The sequence below is a fragment of the Leptodactylus fuscus genome, chromosome 3 (genome assembly GCF_031893055.1).
Source record: "Leptodactylus fuscus isolate aLepFus1 chromosome 3, aLepFus1.hap2, whole genome shotgun sequence".
Lineage (NCBI taxonomy): Eukaryota > Metazoa > Chordata > Amphibia > Anura > Leptodactylidae > Leptodactylus > Leptodactylus fuscus.
Window position 1 is genome coordinate 30950941 of NC_134267.1, and position 22383 is coordinate 30973323.

General features: G+C 43.9%; 1 protein-coding gene across 2 annotated transcripts; it reads left to right on the forward strand.

Annotated features, from left to right (window-relative positions):
• The first annotated feature begins 1001 nt into the window (after positions 1-1001).
• BTBD3 (BTB domain containing 3) lies at positions 1002-14281 on the forward strand. Of its 2 annotated transcripts, XM_075267371.1 has the most exons (5): positions 1002-1101; positions 8044-8302; positions 8434-8524; positions 9956-10074; positions 13022-14281. In XM_075267371.1, exons 2-5 carry the CDS (start codon positions 8160-8162, stop codon positions 14052-14054), a joined length of 1386 nt encoding a protein of 461 aa, XP_075123472.1. In that variant the 5' UTR covers positions 1002-1101; positions 8044-8159; the 3' UTR covers positions 14055-14281. The 2 variants fall into 2 exon arrangements, with proteins under 2 accessions (XP_075123472.1, XP_075123471.1); XM_075267370.1 differs by lacking the exon at positions 1002-1101 and having other exon boundaries at positions 7634-8302.
• Positions 14282-22383: the final 8102 nt, after the last annotated feature.

The window sequence follows — 22383 nt, forward strand, 5'->3', positions numbered from 1 at the left end:
TGGTGAGAAAGACTCCTGCAGGTTTCCGTATCCTGCTCTGTTTTATGCAGGAAACGGAAACCTGCAGTATGGAGAGCAGAACGCAGATGTGACCAAGCCCTGAGTAAACACACTTAACCCTCAGTGTTTATATATATTTGCATATTATCTGATCTGCTCCAGGCAGTGCTGACAAAAGGACATGGGCAAACACCTTTAATCCAAATTGGCAGTTTGCCAATTTTAAACATGTCGGGGAGAAGAAAATCTAATTTGTCGCAAACAACGACAGCTATGAAGGAGCCAGAAGTCGCACAGTTCTCCTCAAGCGCAGCTAAGGGGGATCATCGACTCTAAAACACACTCATTATATGGCGTCCCAGCGAGCTGCTGACATGCTGGAACAATCGCGGGCACAGCACGAGGAACGAGTTCAGCGGCAGGCAAGATTGACAGCTGCTGAAACGCCAGAGCAGGCGGATCATCAATACCAACAACATGCTCATTATATGGCGCCAACAACCAGCAAGCGAAGTCGCGGGCAGAGGCTAGTAAATAAATAAAAGAGTAAAAATTAAAATTGAAGTATAATAATTTAAAATAAAATAATACGTCAATAACACGCCCTTATTAATGGTTCTAGCCCCTTCTCCCCCCTCATGACAGCATACAAAATACCGTAATGCAGAGGAGAAACTATTTTAAAAAGTTTTTATAGTAGATAAAAATGTCAGAGCCGTCAAAACTGCCCATAGGAAAAAAAAACCGAAAATGTGTCTGGTCTTTGGTACTGAAGTGGTTAAAGGTCTCCTTTATTCATCTTCATTCACACTATAACCGCGTTCCGGCTCCCTCTCCCTCGGCTCCTCCCCGTATTTCGCTCTCCCTACGACCACCGCCTCGCCCAGCCAATCACGATTCTCCTCTCACCCGTCCGGTCGCTAGGCGCCATTGTTAGCTGCGATCTGATTGGCTTCCGCGCGCTCGCCAGTCACCTATTGGAGCTGAGGCTCTTACAGGGGGCGGGACTTACCGCAGAGATTGTTTTGCTGGGTTACGGAGTCTCCGTTTCCGGTACGTTCGGAGTGTCGGTCACCGGGTGGCACCGTGCGGGCAGGAGAGGTAGGAGGACGATACGTGGCTGTGGGCAGTGATGGCCGGCGGCTTGTGCTAGGTCATAGCGGAGGGTTGTCGGACTGTGCGCGGCATCAACATGGCTGGGGCACTGCCTGCAATCGCTAGGGCAGCTCTCTAGTCACTGCTGGGACTTGTAGTTCTACAGCCAACTATCGCTCACGTGATCGAATTGTCTGTCAAATAGTTTTTAGAATTTGTTGGGTTTTCCTTGACAAATGCAGAATAATGCACTTGGTGGAATAGACTGGTGTGTGTGCAAAGAGTAATGGAGATTGTCATGTAAAGAATGGGAACCAAGTTGTAGGGCGCTGTTCACACAAGGGAATTGCATGCAGATTTTGCTGTGTAGTGTTGTGTGCTGCATACAGTCACGTGACAGGTGCATCTATTCATCAGGGTCATTCTCTGATTTCTGCCCTGCACATAGGTGTCTGATCCTCAATGTAAATAATGGCGTAGGTTCTCCAAGAGGAACGCAAACCTCCGTAAATCCATGCATTGGTCCTAGTACTCTGCAAGTGTGTAAACTATAGCTGTAAGTCAGCTGAGCTGTCCATTGTTCTGATCCATTGGTCACGGACTGTTAAAATAGCAAACAACAACGTTACACTATAATGGGGGCCCGTTCGGTGTCCGTCGTTTGCTGAAAAAGTCAGAACCGCAGCATGTTCCCGGCAGTCTCAAAGTGGAGACTTTGGCGCTGATGTGTGTACCAGAAGACCACATGGCGACTTTGGTGGCCACACACATGACATTGCCAAAGATGGCCGCGCTGAACTGTCTGCATCTAATGGCGGTAAATACGGTCGCGTTACATCTGGCGAGTTGCGGCGACACAATGGTGACGTTTGTTTTTTTTGTGACCACTGTGTTGTGACTGTAAGTAGGTGCACACCAGTGTTTGTGTTTCCATTCTTTCGGTCCAGTTGGGGACCCAATAAACAAAAACCCTGACAGCTTTAAAAGTTCTTACTCGCGGACTACCCAACATTGCCAGAGGCTCAAACACCATGTGAACCTAGCGCTCCCTTCATTAGGGCCTGTTCACACTGAGGTTCTTACAGGCAGATTTTGGAGGCGGAATCCTCCTCTATAAATGCCTCCCTACTCCCCCATTCATTTCAGTAGGAGTTTGGAGCAGATTTCAGTAGCCTCATGACCCATCTTTTGGTCAATTCTTCCTTGAAAAGTACATTGGAATAAATAAGAGGCGGGAAAAATAAGCTAGGGTTTTTCGCAGTATATTTTGCAAAAACCCGCTGCAGAAAACCTTCAGTTTTTTTCCTGCTCTTTCTTCAGGTGGATTCCACGACACCTGCCTAATCCAGAGCAGGATGCCGCTGTACTGTCTGCACTGCACTGGCATCCAGTCGCAGCTAGCCATTTATTGGTCAGAGGTGGCCCCCACATCAAATTCTGGACCAAAAAACCCTGTCTGAACTCAGTCTTAGTCCCATTGAAGTAAATGGGCGAGTTTTTTTTTTTTTTCCCATGTGATGAGTGTCTCTGTCAAAGTCACCACTGAACCCCAACCTTAGGCCGTCTTCACAGGGGTGTATTTGCTCTTCCACATCGTGGACATCTATCAGTCAGACTGAGCACTGACCTGACACCCAAACGCCAAGCATGCTAGTCCTATATAATGCTAGGATTCCTCTGTCACTGCTGTACCATACTGAGAATGTGGTCACAGGACAGGACAGTAGCCCGGCAGGCACTCCGAACCTCATAGACTATGGTGCTTGGAGTCAGAGTACCTACTTAGGGCTAGCTTTTTTGCAGGCAGATTTTGATGCGGAATCTGAGGCGGAAAATCCAGTCTACATTGATTGGATTATCCAGCCAGGAGATTGGGACTCTTCTGCATCGTAGCGATCTTTGTCACTGGTCCCCGTCTGCCCATCTGTACTGTATAAGGCTAAGGTGTCCTTGGAGTCCTGCAGCAATAAAGCGTTCGGGAAAAACTGCGGCGGTAATGCATCTCGGTTCTTCCCGCAGCTTTTCACAGAAAGTCCACAGAATTTTTCTCAGCAGACTTTCTGCTTCAATTATACCTGTAGGGAAACCACAAAGGCTTTGGAAATTGCCGTTTGTCCACAACGCTTTTTTTCTACCACGAATTGGAAATGAGATTCGCTTGAAAACGAAGCATAAACGCCATGTGAGGGAAAGTAGAGTTGCACAGAAATAAGGACTCCTAGATCACTATGCCAGGAGTTCTGCTCGATGTTTGTATCTTACTTTCTGGCAGGTATTCCTTGTGTGCATTGGTCCTTAATACCAGAGCTGTACTGATCAGACGAGTCTCACCAAGGAGGTTTCTCTTTAAGGAGGACTTTTCATGTCTGCTAAGATGTGCCATATTACATTATCATGGTATACCATACTTTTGTCTCCCCGCCCCCCCCCCAAAAAAAAAAAAATCGTTTTTTTTTTTTTCTTTTAATGTAGATTGTCAGCCCCACATAGAGCTCACAATATACATTTTTCCCTATCAGTATGTCTTTGGAATATGGGATGGAAATCCACGCAAACACGGGTAGAACATACAAACTCTTTGCAGATGTTTTTTTTACCCTTGGCGGGATTCAAACCAAGGACTCCAGCACTGCAAGACTGCAGTACTAACCACTGAGCCACCGTGAGGCCCCAACTTCAGTTTTTGTCTTTCGTTTACATCAATTATTTTATTTTTTGTTTTCATCCATTAATCCGTTTATGGCATAATTTGTATATATTGTGAATTATTAGGGCTAGTTCACACAGGGCAAGAGTGAGCGGATTTTGGCGCGGAATCCGCCGCCTCTCAATAGAGGTCTATGTGGACTGCTAGCGATCATTTTTCCGCTAGCGGTTTGTTCCCGGTCGTGGAAAAAAAGAAGCTGCCCTTTCTTGAGGCGGACACCACGCCAGAAATTGCTGTGGTGCATCCACATCAAGACAATCTCTCTGGACTAGGCCCATTCATTTGGGCCTACGCCGGAACAGGAAGCTGCAACAGTCGCGGCATGCGTATTTTGGGCCTGATTCTGACACGCTTCAAAGTCAGGACCAAAATATGCGGTCACTAGCCGTGTATGAACTAGCCCTTAGTATCCTGCACCCCACCTTTCAGCTGTTTAAAGTGAACCCGTCAGGTCTATTTGGGACACTAAATCACTCATAAGGTGTCCACTGAGTGTGTTACTCTAGGTTCACACCTACATAGAAGTTTCTCTTCTTTGGGTCCGCTTGGGAACCTGAAAACGGAAAACCAATCTGCTTAAAAAGCGGTTCTCCGCAGACCCCATTGACTATAATGGGATCTGTCTGGTTTCTGTCCGAAAAATTGCAGAGAGAAAAGTGGCTTCCGCCTCACAATCAGGCCATATTCGGCTGTGATTCTGCTTGCCATTGTTTTCAATGGAAAGCAAAGCTGGAAATAGGTCACTAGAAAAATAAGCGTCCTCAGAGGTAAATAACACATTTCAGTGCAGGGGTCAGCAACCTTCGGCACTACAACTCCCAGCATGCTCCATTCACTTCCATGGGAGTTCCAAGGACAGCAAAGCGAGTATGCATGCTGGGAGTTGTTGGGTCATAATCATCCATCCCTAGCCTATTGAGTGGATGAAAGCTGCGGTGAACATTCCCTAAAGGTCTCCATACACTGAGTACATGATATAGGGCATTGTAGGGAATATAATATGGGGGGGGGGGGGGGGGTAAACACCGAATAGACTGGTTTCACATTTGCAGACGACTGCTATCATCGAAATGGAGAGCGCCATTCTTGTGAGTAGATCCTTATTCCATACCTAGGGGATAGTTGTTAGTGGGAAAATCTGTTCAACCCATTAACTGCCTTGATCTCCAATTGGGAATCGGATACTTTAACCCGCCTACAACCGCCGTATATGTCATTGAAGAATAGAAACAGGACATTCCCGCGCTCCAGCAGGACGTCGCCCGTGACAGGAAACCTAAGCTGGTCATGCGCATGCATTGTCTTGCACACACGAGGTCATTTTCTCGGTACAGTTCCCGTATTATTGGGGAAAAAAAATTGGTAGTGAAGATGGAAGTCACACGCGGAAGAGTTTGATACAGATTTTGCTGCGGCTTATTGAGACAAAGCCTGGAGGAGATAACTTAGGCTGTGTTCACATTAGCATTTGAACTACGTTCGGGGTTTCCTTCCCCGAAGGCACCTGAGGCAGGTCTGCATGCAGCACTTTCCTCTCTAAGGGGTCCGCAGGTAACCACAGCTATATAAGAGGATTAGGTTTCCGTTTTTTAGGTCCCCAAGGAGAACACTAGCATCAGGAATAGAGATGAGCAAACACTATTCGAAACAGCCGTTCCGAATAGCATGCTCCCATAGAAATGAATGGAAGCGGCCATTCATTTCTATGGGTGCATGCTATTCGGAACGGCTGTTTCGAATAGTGTTCACTCATCTCTAATCAGGAATGAGACGTAGAAGAGCTTCCTTCATTCCCTTTCTATTCACTCCTGGCTTTGGCTCAATAAACTGCAGCAAAATCTGCACCAGAAGCCAAGAAAACCTCTGTGTGTCTCCAGCCTGAATCTGTAAATCTGGTAAGAAGATTTCTAATATTGCCGGTTAAACCCTTTATGGGAAAGGTTTTGTTTTGAGGGTCATCAGTCAAGATACGTGCACTTAGTGACATTTGGACAAGCCGTTGCGGGACTGGCAGTCTTTTCTCCAGGCATACAGTCAACTCTTACATTTGGCCTGTACTGGGCGTCATGGCATCTCCGGCATCCAGCTGGCTGCGTGACTATAAAGGGTCCGTCTAATACGTAAATCGTACACCTCGAGAAAAGACTCTATTGCAAGGACGGCCGCCAGAGCTTCCAAGTGCACTTGGCACCTCTTAACCTTTATGTGTTCGCTACCTCCTGGCCGAGGGGCTTTTTTTCAGTCCGTTAAATTTCTTCCATTCCAGGATCATTATTCAGGTCCCTCTCCACTGATCCAGGTGCACTTGGAATTTTTTCTCTAGCCCCTACCAATCCTGAGCAATCCTATCTGTCAGATTCAACGCTTAATATGTTAATTATTCCCAGGAACCGCCCACCTGACAGTCGAGAGCCTGATTAGCATGTTATGTGCTGAAACTAACTGCACTGATTATTCGGGAACCGTGGGGGCTAGAACAAGAATTCCAACTGTGCTGGAACCAGTGGCGGGATGTCTATTAATGGAGGTGAAGGTGATAAAACATCCTTTTTAAGGCTCCCCCCCCCCCCATTGATATAACAGTACATAATGTTGGATTCTGACACGGCATGCTCTATCAGGCTCCATTCATTGTTATTCTGTCTTTTAGAGGCCTATAGAGCTTCTATGGCAATGCATGGAGGCCGTGCGACGCTATAGTGCGGAGACGTATATATTCCATACATTGCAGTACAGAATCCTTGCCTGTGCGCCCTGAAGCCATGACATTTCCTAGATCATTATCTCTGCTCAGTTGGTTTGGATCTTGTGAGGTCCCATCTATCGCAGTTATGTGCTGAGTTATCAAGTTTTCTGGATTCTGAAACGTAATAAGAAAATGTTATCCTGTAACAGTTTAGACCTGAAGGGTTAACATCAGAGCCGATGCCTTCCTGCAGCAAGCAATAGAGCGGGGGAACTCCCTGGATAGAGATCAGTCATTGTGCTGTTACAAGAGCTTTCCTGGGCTATAAATAGATGGACCTATGGATCCTGCACGCTTAATGCAGCGTATAGGGTAAGGTAAGCAGCGGTATACACCCTATACTGTAACACAACTGTATAACAACATCATCCCGCAAACGGTGTGACACCAGAGGAAACACTGGTTCCTAATACACGCTGGCACATGATTCATTAGGAGTGCCAGTGCCCCCTCCCCAGACGTGAGATGTGACATCAGCCTTTAAAATCAATTCAACTCCGATCCGTGAAAAAAAGGTCGATGGTGACAATCTGACTGCTTGCCCCGTATTCCCTAAAATCCCTTCCAAGCCAAATCTGCAGTAGGGGTGGGGGGAGAAGTGACACTTTCTATTATTTCGGCGCATCTTGTTTGGAGAATATTCACACTTTCCCCCTCTTGTACGTCTGCCGTAGCCATTGGCCTCATTAACACGGCTTAGTAATTCGGAGACGCTGTCAGAGCCCATTATGTTAGTTGGGGGGGGGGGGGGAGTAAAATTGTTCTGTTTCCAAAGGCGAGGGTGTCACTAGTAAAAGACGGGGGTTAATCTGTGTTCTTGTAGATGTGATGCTGAATGACCTCCATATATTAGTGCACATATATATATATATATATATGTGTGTGTGTATGTATATAGTGTATACCCTATACAGTTTAGCCGGTGTTGCTTGTGTGCTTCCCTATATACTTTGTATACCATGTCCCCTTTAACCGGGAGCCGATGTATATTCCAAACACTCTTGCTGCGACGCTCGGTCCAATCATTATCTGTGGCTTCAGCTATTGGCTCAAAGCTATTGACTGTCTGACACCATCTGCAAAGCTGCAATCTCTACTCTCTTCAGATCCATTCAGCGCACGACTCGAGTCAGCCAAAGCACTATCTGTGCTTTAAGCAGAATCCGATCTTGTTAACCTAATTTACTATAAGAAATGCAGACAACTAGCCGCACTCTCCTTTCCTCCGCCGCACAATAGGTGGCCCAGCTGTGCCGTGTCTGAAGGAAATAAAACAGGAGACATGCTCGGAATAGATTTATCACATCAAGTGCTGGATCAAACTTGAAGTCTGCAAAGAGCAAAAGTCTCTGTCTTTTTTTTATTTATTTTTTTTATTATTTTGGCGCTCGGATTTTGCAGATATTCCACTTTGAAGCTGCATGAACTAAAATACTGATGGTAGATGCCAAGGGAAAGAACATGAAATGTCTCACTTTCTTTTTGATGCTTCCAGAAACTGTCAAGAATCGGTCAAAGAAGGGTCCCAAAAAAGCCAGTTCCAGTAGTAGCAGCAAGTTACCCCCAGTTTGCTATGAAATAATCACATTAAAAAACCGAAAGAAGAAGAAGATGGCTGCTGAGATCTTTCCAAGCAAGAAGCCGGCCAACGGCAACTCTAACTCCGTGCAGCAATATCACCAGCAAAATCTGAATAACAACAACACTATCCCATCCCCGAACTGGCAGGGGCTCTATGGCACCATCCGAGAGAGGTGAGGCAGCTCTGGGGGGTCTGTACCACTGACTTTATATACAGACGTGTCCTATCTAGAATTTTATAACTCTTATATTTTAGATCTCTTTATTGTCCCAAATGTTCATGTAAACCGTTTTAACTCTTTAGGAACTCTGTGATGTTCAATAATGAATTGATGGCAGATGTGTATTTTGTGGTGGGACCCCCGAGTGGGACTCAGCGCTTGCCGGGACATAAGGTAAGCCCTGCTGGTCTTGGTCCTGAGAAAGTTAAGCTTCAGTCAAGTCTTAAAATGTGATACAGAAGACTTGATAGGTTAGTGTGGATGGATGGACGGATGTAGCAGAGCTAAGTTTGTCACATGTTTTTGTGCAGTGCGATAACTTAGTGAGTTACTACAAAACACTTAGTGGCAGTCCTATGGAAATCGAGATAACGCAGGATATCGCAGTGAAGTCCGACTTATCTCTGCACATCTATCTACTGTGTTATGTATCTACTTATTCTTGTATTATATACTGATCCAGATATTCTATATCTACTCCTCAGTCTCTCTGCCTATCTATCCATCTCTCTTTCTGCCTACTTTTCGATCTCTCCTTGTATTATCTACGTATTCTATTATTAATCTGTTCACTTATCATTATATTATCTATTTATCTGTCTTTCTAATCTGTCATCCCTAGCTGTCTATTTATCTATCCTTCTGTCTATTATGTATGTTCCTCTACTTGTTTAATATATCTGTTCTATTATCATCCATCTGTCTATCCATGTACCTATCATTATATTATCTATCCTTCTCTCCGTCCATCTATCCTTCTCTCCGTCCATCTATCCTTCTCTCCGTCCATCTATCCTTCTCTCCGTCCATCTATCCTTCTCTCCGTCCATCTATCCTTCTCTCCGTCCATCTATCCTTCTCTCCGTCCATCTATCCTTCTCTCCGACCATCTATCCTTCTCTCCGTCCATCTATCCTTCTCTCCGTCCATCTATCCTTCTCTCCGTCCATCTATCCTTCTCTCCGTCCATCTATCCTTCTCTCCGTCCATCTATCCTTCTCTCCGTCCATCTATCCTTCTCTCCGTCCATCTATCCTTCTCTCCGTCCATCCATCTATCCTTCTCTTCGTCCATCCATCTATCCTTCTCTTCGTCCATCCATCTATCCTTCTCTTCGTCCATCCATCTATCCTTCTCTCCGTCCATCCATCCGTCCTTCTCTCCGTCCATCCATCCGTCCTTCTCTCCATCCATCCATCCGTCCTTCTCTCCATCCATCCATCCGTCCTTCTCTCCATCCATCCATCCGTCCTTCTCTCCATCCATCCATCCGTCCTTCTCTCCATCCATCCATCCGTCCTTCTCTCCATCCATCTATCCTTCTCTCCATCCATCTATCCTTCTCTCCATCCATCTATCCTTCTCTCCATCCATCTATCCTTCTCTCCATCCATCTATCCTTCTCTTCATTCATCCATCTATCCTTCTCTTCTCTCCATCCATCTATCCTTCTCTCCATCCATCCATCCATCTATCCTTCTCTCCATCCACCTATCCCTCTTGGATAGGTGTGTGTGTATTTATATTTTTGTGACTGTGCTATATACACGCGACCCTGAATCCTGTATACATGCTCACTTAACCATTTGTGCTCCTCACCGCCAGTATGTCCTAGCTGTCGGCAGCTCGGTGTTCCATGCAATGTTTTACGGAGAGCTCGCAGAGGACAAAGATGAAATCCGTATACCAGATGTTGAACCTGCTGCTTTCCTTGCCATGCTGAAGTAAGCTTTATCTCTATATTATAATAAGTCGTCCACTTATGTCAATGTTCTCTGCAGATTCGATTAGCCGGATCTAGCCGCCATCCTTCCATAGCCTCGCTGCTGCTTTTAGCAAATCACTGGATGTCCTTTAAGCAGAGACTTATTAGAGTCATTATTTTAACTTTGCGAGAGCCGGTTCAGGTTTATTTGTCAGATTGTTTTTTTTTTTTTTCCCTGCTGAACAAATGGAATAAAATGCTAAAGCTTTGGGGTTTGGACACCTCAGTCCTGTACAGTAAAGAGTGACTAAATATAATATAGTGTGCGATAAGTCGTGTGAATGTGTGCAGCGCCGCAGTACATGTTGTTGATATACCTATTGGTTGTTAGGTTTCAGGGCTGCAGATGAATCCCTCCTGTCCCTAGGACTAATATATTGAGGCAGAGGGCAGCGATATACATGCAAGTGCAAGTACAGGGAAATGGTGCATGAAACTAGATCCAAGAGCAGCGAGCATGCAGAAGAGACGCCAAAGTGCGAGACTTCTGCAATACAAATCAGTTCTCACTCCAAGTGTGAAAGGAGCTGAAAATGGGGCATGTCGGAAACGTTCCAGCTGTTTTCACGAGGGTAGACTCTATACTAGCGGTAGCCTGTGCGGTACTTAGGCAAGGATATGGCAGCGTGCCATTGACCCCTCTACAGTGTGGGGCTTGTCTATTGCTGCAGTGTACTGAGACACAGGATCCCTGCACCGATTATGTAAGAACAGAGGCAGGAACACGGCTAAGTAACGTAATATAGCACCAACCTACTCCATGGCAATGTATTTAGATTGTCCCTGTCACAGTGTAACTTCCCGATATCGGACACTTACACACAAGCTCTCGTTTCATAGCATGGCAGTTTAACCTATGGAATGGGTCGGGAAAGTGGGGAACCCATACAAAGTTGGGGAGAACGGATTGTGTACAGATGTTACCCTTGTTCAGGTTCGAACCCAAGCGCTAGTAGGGAAAAGTGCTCGAGCCATCGTGTACATAATACTGTGCTGCCAATTTATGACTACAAGACAATGGAAAGATGATTATTTTTTTTTTCCACTTTTTGACTGTTTTTTATTTGTATGCATTTATTTTCGTGAGTTTTATTTTTTGGTTTTACGGAAGTGTAAAGTACATGTGCCCTGCAGTATTTACATTCATATTGTGGCATACAAGGGGTTAATTTTCTTATTTAATGAGATTTACTAAGAAAAATACTTGCGTAGAGTAGGAGATGCTTAGAAGAAACTCCTATAAGATGTGATTGGAAAATCCTCAGTAAGGGTGCATGCACACTGAGTAACGCCGGGCGTGTATGAGAGCTGTACACGCCGGCATTACAGCAGACTGCCGAACACTTCCCATTCACTTCAATGGGAGCGCTCGTAACAGCGGTGTTTACGAGCGCTCCCATTGAAGTGAATGGAAAGTGTTCGGCAGCCCTGCTGTAACGCCGGCGTGTACGGCTCTCATACACGCCCGGCGTTACGTAGTGTGCATGCACCCTAAGGGTGAATGCTCATGTAGAGTAAATGATGCAGATTTTCCATACAGATTTTCACCGAAAATCCGCAACATGTTCCAGCATCAGCCATGGTAATGAGAATAAATATATATATATATATATATATCTCCGCTATGTTCTGCAGAGATTTTCCACCTGGGAATTGACCTGTGGTGCAGATTAGAGATGAGCGAGTACTATTCGAAACTCCCGTTTCGAATAGCTCGCACCCATAGGAATGAATGGAAGCCGCCGGCACGCAGACTTTGCCAGCGGCCGGCCGCTTAACCCCCTGCGTGCCTGCGGTGTCCATTCATTCCTATGGGTGCGTGCTATTTGAAACTGGAGTTTCGAATAGTACTCGCTCATCTCTAGTGCAGATGTTTCTTTTAACCCACGGCATGTCCATTTCTGCAGCAGATTTTCACTCCGGATATTACACCTTTCATTGTAGAGGAAGAAAGTCGTGTGGATTTGCTGTAGAAATATCCTCTCTTATGTGTAGCTACCGAAGTACATGTAAAGGTGTGTGGGATCAACATACAGTGAACCCTCTCCAAAAGACCAGCTCATAAGAGAAGACCACCCCCTTATCCACACCACATTTTCTGTAAAGGATTTTCAATTTTCCATATTAACCTTTGAGAAGACAATCACCCCTCTAGAAGACCACTTTATAATACAATGTTGGGTGGTCCTCTCGAAAACATTTCACTGTCTATCCATCCTAAGGTAGAAGGGCAATATAAGGATGGGTTATGTAGACCTTGTGGTTGTTGTTCTTCTGCCAAGTTTTCGGAGCATAAAATGTGGGTCCCGTTTCTAAGAGATACACAGTGCTTGAGATGACCACCCAAAATTGCATTACAAAGTGGTCCACGGAGGAGGTCGGTCTTTTCAAAGAAGATAGTTGAGATGGAAAAGTGAAAATCATCACAGAAAATGGGGTTGGGGGTAGACAACAAGTGACATTTGTGACCTTTGGAAATGGTACGGTGAAACCTCTTCGAGACAACAACTCAAACTTGCATTAAGAAGTGGTCTTCTAGGAGGATGGTCTTCTCAGAGAAGATGGTGACTATGGAAAGCTGAAAATCCGTCGTAGGTAAGGGATGGCTTCTAAAAGAGCTGGTCCTTTTGAGAGATTTCACTTTCGGCTGATTCGATGTCTCTTGAGGGTCCTTGTACTATCCTTATGCTTTGTGTTTAGGCAGTACAGTGTGTGATCATAGTCTTGAGGACACTTACACATGTAGAGGGTACTTGGCTTGGAACGCAGAGAATAGCAGCACAGAAAGTAGTTACATTTAGTTATCTCGCTTAGTTTCTCCAGGGATTTTTCCAACCTTAGATCCATTGACCAAAATCCGTTTGTTGGGAACCACCATTTGTAACATGCTGTTTTCTCTTATGCAGGTATTTGTATTGCGATGAGATTGACTTGGCCGCCGATACCGTTCTGGCAACTTTGTATGCTGCTAAAAAATATATCGTTCCCCATCTTGCCAGAGCTTGTGTCAACTTCCTAGAGACCAGCTTGAGCGCAAAGAATGCCTGTGTTCTCCTCTCTCAGAGCTGCCTGTTTGAAGAACCTGATCTGACCCAGAGGTGTTGGGAAGTGATTGATGCCCAAGCGGAACTTGCTTTGAAAAGCGAAGGTTTTTGCGACATTGACTTTCAGACGCTTGAAAGTATCCTTAAAAGAGAGACTTTAAACGCCAAAGAAATAGTTGTCTTCGAGGCAGCTCTTTGTTGGGCTGAAGTCGAATGTCAACGTCAAGAATTAACCCCCACTATAGAGAACAAGAGGAAAGTTTTGGGCAAAGCTCTCTACTTAATCCGCATCCCGACCATGGCACTTGACGATTTTGCCAACGGCGCGGCCCAGTCCGGAGTGTTGACGCTTAATGAAACGAATGATATATTTCTTTGGTATACAGCTGCTAAGAAGCCAGATTTAGAATTTGTAAGCAAACCCCGAAAAGGTCTAGTCCCTCAGAGATGTCACCGCTTTCAGTCATGTGCCTACCGTAGTAACCAATGGCGTTACAGAGGCCGCTGTGACAGCATTCAGTTCTCTGTGGATAAAAGGGTGTTTATTGCAGGTTTCGGCCTCTATGGCTCCAGCTGCGGGTCAGCTGAATATAGCGCCAAAATTGAACTGAAACGGCAAGGAGTGATATTAGGACAGAATCTAAGCAAATATTTTTCCGATGGGTCCAGTAACACATTTCCGGTCTGGTTTGAGTACCCTGTGCAAATCGAACCAGATACCTTCTACACGGCCAGTGTGGTCCTGGATGGCAATGAGCTGAGCTACTTTGGACAGGAAGGAATGACTGAGGTACAGTGCGGAAAAGTAACTGTGCAGTTCCAGTGCTCCTCGGACAGCACTAATGGCACCGGGGTGCAAGGCGGACAGATACCCGAACTTATTTTCTATGCTTAATATACTGTAGAGTCTAACGGACCCATCGTGCAATGCCGAGTATGAGACTAGACCGAATGTGATGTATCTATATTTAATGACTGGTGAGAATGCCACCTATATCTACGATAACATAGCTGTTTGGTATAGATTCCACTTGTACAGTAATATTGTAAATTAAAGGCACTTTCTAAAATAGTTTCTAAACTTTCATTAACCTGAAGCTTGCAGAAGAATAGATATTTTGATAAAAAATGTCCTATCACTACCTTTTTTTTTTTTTTTTTTTTTTTAAATACTACTTTGGGTTTATATTGATGTTCCTTCTAATGCCAGGAAAAAAAAACATCTGCTTAATAAAATATATAGAAATAAGCTGAAATACTGTGAAATGCTGCCACAACTTTTCCCACAAAATGTCCATTGCCTAAAGAGGACCTTTCAATACCTCCAATAAGTCGATGTCTATACAACAATTAATAGGCGCCACTCCACTGATTCCGAGACAGTTGGAATTTTTCCTCTAGTCGCCACCGTTCCTGAGCAATCAATGTTGTTAGTTTTGGTTTCTATTGTCAGGAGGGCGGTGTCAGGCAGGAGCAGATAAGGGGTGGGACTCTGAGCTTTGACACTGACTGCCTCTGATTGGAGGGCTGAGCCACACCCCTGCCTGACACTGCCCACATTACAGAGCTTAAATGGCACATCAGGCATCAAAGCTAACAGAGCTTGATGCTCAGGAATGGTGGGGGCTAGAGAGAAAATTCCAACTGAGATGGAATCAGTGGAGTGGAGCCTATTGACATGTTAAAAACTAGAATTGGTGAAGATGTTGAAAGTTCTTCTTTAAAGGTGACTACATCTTTTTATTTCCCACTGTGCCCTAAACAACTGTCCACCAATTTGACAGATATGGCCCCTGAATAGTTATATATAAATTAGCTCTGATTCTCCAAGTGGGCGGTAACCTTCTGTTCTGTAACTTTTTTTGAATAAGCAGGCAGATTAAAAAAAAATTGAGGGGAATGGTAAAATGATGTATGCCATTTAGTATTTTGGTTTCTATGACAGGTCCCCTTTAAAGGGCTTTGTCCAGTGCGGAAACATTTTTACAAAGGGCACAGCTCCAGTTCCAACACTGCCCTGATTCCCTGCTGCTCTCTACTTCCTCCTCCCTCTCTACATTATTGCTGTTCAGCCCATCACTGGTTACTGCGGAGACCCGCCTCCGTTAGTAACTGGCTGACTGGTGGGGAACCTGGTCAGCAGCAAAGCGGAGAGCAGCAGGGAGTGTTAGATGAATGTTTCTTATTGTATATTTTAAACTCATTCTGAGCCCTTTATTGACCCCAGTGGAATACCCCTTTAATGGTGATTTGGAGGACACAATCCCTGTACGCTTGCGTCTTTGCTCCTGATATATTATTATGTTGTGTATACTTTATTTGTGGACCAAGTGAGCGTGTATTTTACAGTACAATGCTGGTGGTTGTGCATCAAGTAGACCAAGTTTGGTTTTCCATAAAAACAGTAATAAATTGTTGACCAGCAAGTAACGTATTAACCAAAGGAAGAGACATTTTTATTTTATTAGACGTAATTATTACAGTCCGCATTACATGATATATTAGAACTGATTTTTATCCTCATCTTTTCCATTACGTCAATGGCGCATGAATGCTTTCTGCCTGCTACCTGGCGTGGGTATGCATAAATTTGATAGATTTTTGCAGATGACCTTTAATTGCCATGGGAATTATTCAGCGCCATTCCACTAATTCCTCTCTTGTTTTGCACTACAAAATATCAGATTTTATAGAAAAGCGTTATCTAGTGAGATACTTTGTAAAAATATAAAATTATTCTGATTTTATTTGTATAGAGTTAAGAAATCCATCGTAATAAACACAGATTTTTGAGGTTTCTTTAAAGGGATTCTCCAAGGAGTCCATCATTTCTTGCTTTCTCCAGGGTTTTGTATGCAACAGGGGGTTCCGGGCTTGTTCCGTCTTTGGGTTGTGTGATTGGAACCAACTTTTGGCCCCCAAGTTTGTCCACCTATTTCGTCCTCTCTTGTATTCACTGCTAGTTACTTGTATCGTGGGGATCGGGTTTACTAGTCAAATGATGTATTTGGCCATGATACAGGTGACCACTCTGGGGCGAGGTGCTGGTTCCGATCCTGTAATGCAGGCTCGGAACCAGCCTGGAACCCCTGGCATTGTTACATACGAGGTAAGTGATTTTGGACTTCCTGGAAAACCGCTTTAAATGAATACTTTAAATGAATACTTTAAATGAATACTTTAGAGTTCTGTTGTGATTCTACATTGTTCCAGAACTACAACTCTCATCATGTAAGTCACACTCTGAGGACACTGCTCCATATAGGAGTCATACAGTTGACTATACAAGCTAGTTTATGTGCCAGAGTGACCATAAGATGCCTGCAGTAGATATGAGGCAATAGAGTTACCGATTCTATACCAGATGAAAAGAACTGAATATTAAGTACCGGTTCTCATCCTGTGTTGTGGGATTGCTACGTGATGAGTAATTGATAATATGGCAGAGGGGTGCTACCTTATTTACAGATGGAGATTTCATCATGTTTTCTGATTAAGTGTGCTTTTTAGACATAAAAGCATACAATAAGCACATTCTTCCCGTTTTCCCATTATCTATACTGACATCCTTATAGGTGGCTGCTGTTTCTCCTTGTGGTATAGGGGATCGTATAGGAAAACCAGTGCACTCTGGAGAAAAAGGTATGTACATTAGCTGTCCTGTAGGAGGAAGAAAGCTGCTTCTTTAGATCCACCTATCTGGGATAGCTACCATATAGCTGTGAGTCCATGTCTAACTCTAACAGGCCTTCTGATTTGGCTTCTAGCGCCGGTCCTGTTGAAGAATCCAATGTTGACATCTTGGGTAGCTACTTCCAATAGGTGGCGCTGTTTCTTCTTACTGGGTGGCAGTTAATTCATATAAGCTATACTTATATACCGTAGTGGAGCGTTCATGGCTTAATAAGACTCCACACACCTATATGGTGGTCTCTCCCTATGGAGTGACGATACCCCCTCATACCGTAGCTATTTCATACACCTCTCATTATGTTTAGCTTCGTATTTGTCTTGTACATCACTATAATATTGCATCATAGGTTGTGCCACACCATAAACACATTTCCTTAATATAAATCAGGGCTTTATCCTCTTTATATACCAAGTGGCTTGATTTCATATACTAAAGTTTTGTTTGGTCAGTTGGGCAACATAGAGCTTGGCTATATAAACTAGCTGAGTATCATTACTACGATAGTACTAGATACAGATGTGTCCTTGCTTACCTTTCCTTTTAGCTCAGCATATCGTGAGACATTTGGCACAGGATGACCAGCTTTGGGAAAAAACTTCGTTTTGCGATACTCTGTCAGGAGATGTCTGTGCTATATGTCTCTGTGTGTAGCCATCCAGTGGTTGTGATGGGAATTACAGCCTGCTTATAATTTTATAGGCATGTTATGTTGTCGTATTGAATTCTTATTGTATGAAGTTGGGCTCCCTAACTAAATTGGTGGGAAGGTAAGGACAGATAGATCTGTATGAGGAATATTTCCATTTCAACCTCACTTTGCCATTTTAATAATATATATATATATATATATATATATATATATATATATATATGTAACTTACAACTAATTACAATTTGCTATCAACGTTCCATTATTTAGTGACCAGATTTTGTCCATAGTCCCTGGACTATATGTAGCTGTAGTCTAAAGTACATACCTATGGAATATTATCCTGTGTAACCTATTGAGAGAGATTTATCAAACTAGTGTAAAGGAACGGAGGAGCTTTCCTTATCAACCAATGAAAATCTAACTCTTATTCTTTCAGCCATAACCTGATCTATTTGGTGTTGGCAATTTTATTTTTGGTAAATCTTTTGGACTAGTTTTGATAACTCTATCTCACTGTGTGTCTTTTTTTTAGTATTTCTTTCACAAGGTCTGGTTTGCTGAACACTCCAATTATATTCATATTTAATGATGTGAAACATGGCTACTTTCTTCCTGAAACAGCGCCACTCTTGATAACGGGCTGTGAGGGGTATTACATCTAACCACATTGTGATGGGGCAATAGTGACTGTTTCTGCATGAAAGTAGCCATGTTTTTTCTGATTTATATACCTATATATACACACAGCCTCTTAAAAGCAGGAATTGTGACTCCTTTTGACTACGTTACATGAGATAAGATCCTTTAATAGTCCCACAATGGGGAAATTCAGTGTGATACAACAGCATGGATAGTACAGTAGTATATAGCAAGAGAGAACACATACAAGCTCATGGTCGATAGAGTAATACCAGGAGTCATAGCAACTAGGAAGAAAAAACTTCAGGATCATTTAGTTCTCTGTGCGAAGTGATGTTGATGGAGGACTAAACATACCTGGGTTACATGACCAAGCCCATTGCCCTGACCCCAAGTGTCCAGAAGGTGGCCCCTTCCTGTGCAGTGCCCCATCTCACTGCACTGAAGGCTCCCCAATCCGTCCCCTCTGCTGTATTGGTTTCAGACTTTCTTTACAATCTATGGAGAAACAATATAACTTAAGCACTTTATGTAAATTATGTTTCGGAGCATATCACTAAAGTTATTGTACAGACTCGTATATTGACATGTTAAAATGTTGTGCCTTTGCTTTGGACATCCCATCGTCACTGATCCCCTTGCCATTCCTCCTTAATGTTTGTACAGTACGGACAATGTATTGTTTTGCTCTGATGCCATCTTACTGGTATTGCCTGCAGTGTATTGTATTGTGATCTGGTATGTAAGTACAATCCAGCTACCGCTGAGTGTATGTAGAAGGTGACACTGCGCGTTTCCAGTTTATTCATTTTCAATATTTCTCTAATGATTTTAACTTATCTTTTTGTTTTTCATTCTTAAAATAAAAGTGACAATTTTGATTATTTTAGCATGTCCTTATTTCATAAAAATTCCTAAGGAACTTAAATTGGATGGGCTGACACCATTCCCGGAGACAACTACCAGAAGAGAAAATCAGTAATTAAAGGGGTTGTTTGGCTTTTTGATATTGAGGATCTCTCCTATGGATGGGTCATTTATATCAAAAGGCTGGACAACTCCTTTACATTTGCAATGAAGAAATGTAGAAAGATGATGTGGGAAAAGTCTATTCAAGGGTTACCTGGGCTAAAAATATTAAAAACCTATTCTAAGGATAGGTCATAGATATCATATCTAGTGGGGCCCTGGCACCGTCAACGATCAGCTGCTTTGTACCACTAATACACAGAGAATGGAACAGGAAGTAGATAACTCTGTTCTCTATGCAGAAGTGGAACTCAAGTGAATGGAAACTGATCTGCAGTGTCATGGTCTGGCCACTACACGGAGAACGGAGCTATCTGCTTTCTGCCCTGTTCTCTGTGTATCAGTTGCTGGAAACCTTTAAAGGGACTCTACCATTAAAACATTTTTTTTTTCTCGTTAACACATCGGAATAGCCTTAAGAAAGGCTATTCTTCTCCTACCTTTAGAAGTAGTCTCTGGCCCGCAGTTCGGTTAAAATCCCGTTTTTTTATGTTGGTATGCAAATAAGTTTTCTCGCATCACTGGGGGAGGGCCTCAGCACTCAAACAGCACTGGGGGTGTCCCCAATTCTGTGAGAGAACTCTCTCCAGTGACACCTCCATCTTCTTCAGCAACTGCCTCTTCACTCGACTTCTGGTTGGGGTCACACTTCGACACCTGCGCAGTCGGTGCTGCCATTGAACTACAGGAGCGTACTGCGCATGCTCGGGTAAACAGCCACAAAAAAAATGGCCGCCGGCATGTGCAGCTGGATCTGCATGAAGCCCGATGGCAGCGCTGACTGCGCAGGCGTCGAAGTGTGACCCCAGCTGGAAGAAGACGAGTGAAGAGGCGGTTGCTAAAGAAGATGGAGGCATTGCTGGAGAGAGTTCTTTCGCAGCATTGGAGACGCCCCCAGTGCTGTTTAAGTGCTGATGCCCGCCCCCAGTGCTTCAAGAAAACTCATTTGCATACTGACAAGAAACGGGATTCTAACCGAACAGAGGGGTGGAGACGACTTCTAAAGGTAGGAGAAGAATAGCCATTCTTAAGGCTATTCCGACTTGTTAACCAGAAAATAAAGTGTTTTAATGGTAGAATCCCTTTAAGGTGACCTTACACATTAGACAGGAGTAGTTGATGATTTGGGGGTTGAACATACGATTGGAGATTGTACTCTCAGATGCAGCAATAAAAATTTAAGCACATGTTGGCTGTTACTATTGAAAACTGGATTGACTTCTTTTTAGAAGAGGATGGGGAAATCTCACCTGACAAATGTTTATGGACAAAGCCTCCGATTTATATAACCTTTAATAACCCAATATATCGGTGCACCTACTGTAGATTGCACAACCAGATTTGGGGCCTTTATCCCTGTTCAGTCACCACCCGCGTTGCTGGAACTTTTTTGGCTATAGGCTGTTAAACTTTTGTTTTTCAGATGTCACAATAGAAATTGCAAAAAAAAAGAATAATCCATGCCAAAGGGTGAGATTGGATTCTTCAAAAACCGAGCAAGCCAGCGGGTCAAAAGCAAATGAAAATAATTTAGTGAAAATGAGAAAATGCAAATCATATGCAAATTCTTGGTTATTTTTCACATCGTAATAACATACAACAATTAAAAAAAATAATAATCTGTCGCACTAATCTACATTTTATTGGAAGTCCTTCACATGAGTGGTGGTTCTGTTTTGTCTGTCGTCTAGATCTATTGACTTGCTCTTATAATTTCCATGGGATTCGGGCTAACGCTGGAATGAGGACACCCGTCTCATATTCAGCTCTACTTCATCGGGCTAATAGAATGCATTGGCCAATCAGCGCTGGCCAATGCATTCTATTAGCGTGAGCTGAGTTTGCACAGGGGTTCTAGTGCACCCTCAGCTCTGCTACACCTGATGTAATAGAACCGAGTGTGCACACTCGGCTCTGCTATATCAGATGGGCTGACCGGCACACGGTGTAGTTGAGCAGAACTGGCTCAGCACTGCTAAGTCTCTGCATTCGCATAGGAATGCATTGGCCAGCCTTCGGCCAATCAGCGCTGGCTCTGCCGGAGGAGGCGGAGTCTAAGGTCAGACCTGAATGGAGACTGGTGTGGAGCGATCTTAGACTCTGCCTCCTCCAGCAGAGCCAGCGCTGATTGGTCGAATTCCGTACTCTGGCCAATCAGCGCTGTCCAATGCATTCCTATTGGAAAAGTTAGCTTGCGAAAATCGCAAGCTGACAGGGATTTCCATGAAATAAAGTGACTTTTATGCCCCCAGACATGCTTCCCCTGCTGTCCCAGTGTCATTCCAGGGTGTTGGTATCATTTCCTGGGGTGTCATAGTGGACTTGGTGACCCTCCAGACACGGATTTGGGTTTCCCCCTTAACGAGTATATGTTCCCCATAGACTATAATGGGGTTCGAAACCCGTTCGAACACTCGAACAGTGAGCGGCTGTTCGAATCGAATTTCGAACCTCGAACATTTTAGTGTTCGCTCATCTCTAAACAATAGTTCATGATATTTCCTAACTCTTAGATATTTCATCAGCAACTTTGAGTGATATTATTGAAATACATCTCCTCCCTCCTCACTGTCTACACCAGAGGTTCTCAAACTTATTTTGTCTACCGCCCACTTCGAGAATTAATTATTTTCTAGCGCCCCCCCAAAAAAATTTTTTAGCGGCTAAATTCACTTGTTTTCGTAATTTCGTCGAATGACATGACTGACTGTGACATGATGGCGCGTGCGCTTTTATATGAGGCAGCGGGCAGGCCTAGTACTTTCGAGAATGGACTAGAAACTTCTCGCTTCGCATTGAAGCTTACCGCCATCTATGGTACAGTTTGACAACTTTTGGACAGGAAATAGTTACTGTCCAGTCCCCTAGATGGCGTTACACGAGGAAACGCGCGTTAAGCGTAAAGGAGCGGTAAAGTTTGTGTTAAAAGCAAAAAAACAATTTTAAAGGGGTAGCCTCATGAAGCTTGATCTGCCTTCTAAGCTGCCTAAAAATCTTCCTTCTTCCTGTTTGCTCGCGTCAATTAGCCCTGCCCCCAAATTAGCGTGTAGCTCCGCCCACCACATAGCGTGATCCTATGGGATGACTGAAGGGCCTGTGATGTCATCAAAAGGTCCTGTAGACTTGGATTTACCTTGTACGGAGTTTCCTAAAGGACCTGGCTCCTCTGCCCACTTGCAGTCTGCTCTATATACAGTGGGGCAAAAATGT

Bases quoted from the DNA above. Each gene is read 5' to 3' on its own strand.
- BTBD3 (XM_075267370.1), top strand. From the start codon at position 7,986: ATGGTAGATGCCAAGGGAAAGAACATGAAATGTCTCACTTTCTTTTTG. The intron at 8,303-8,433 runs GTGAGGCAGCTC...TTAACTCTTTAG, and splicing joins TATGGCACCATCCGAGAGAG to GAACTCTGTGATGTTCAATA. The intron at 8,525-9,955 runs GTAAGCCCTGCT...CCTCACCGCCAG, and splicing joins AGCGCTTGCCGGGACATAAG to TATGTCCTAGCTGTCGGCAG.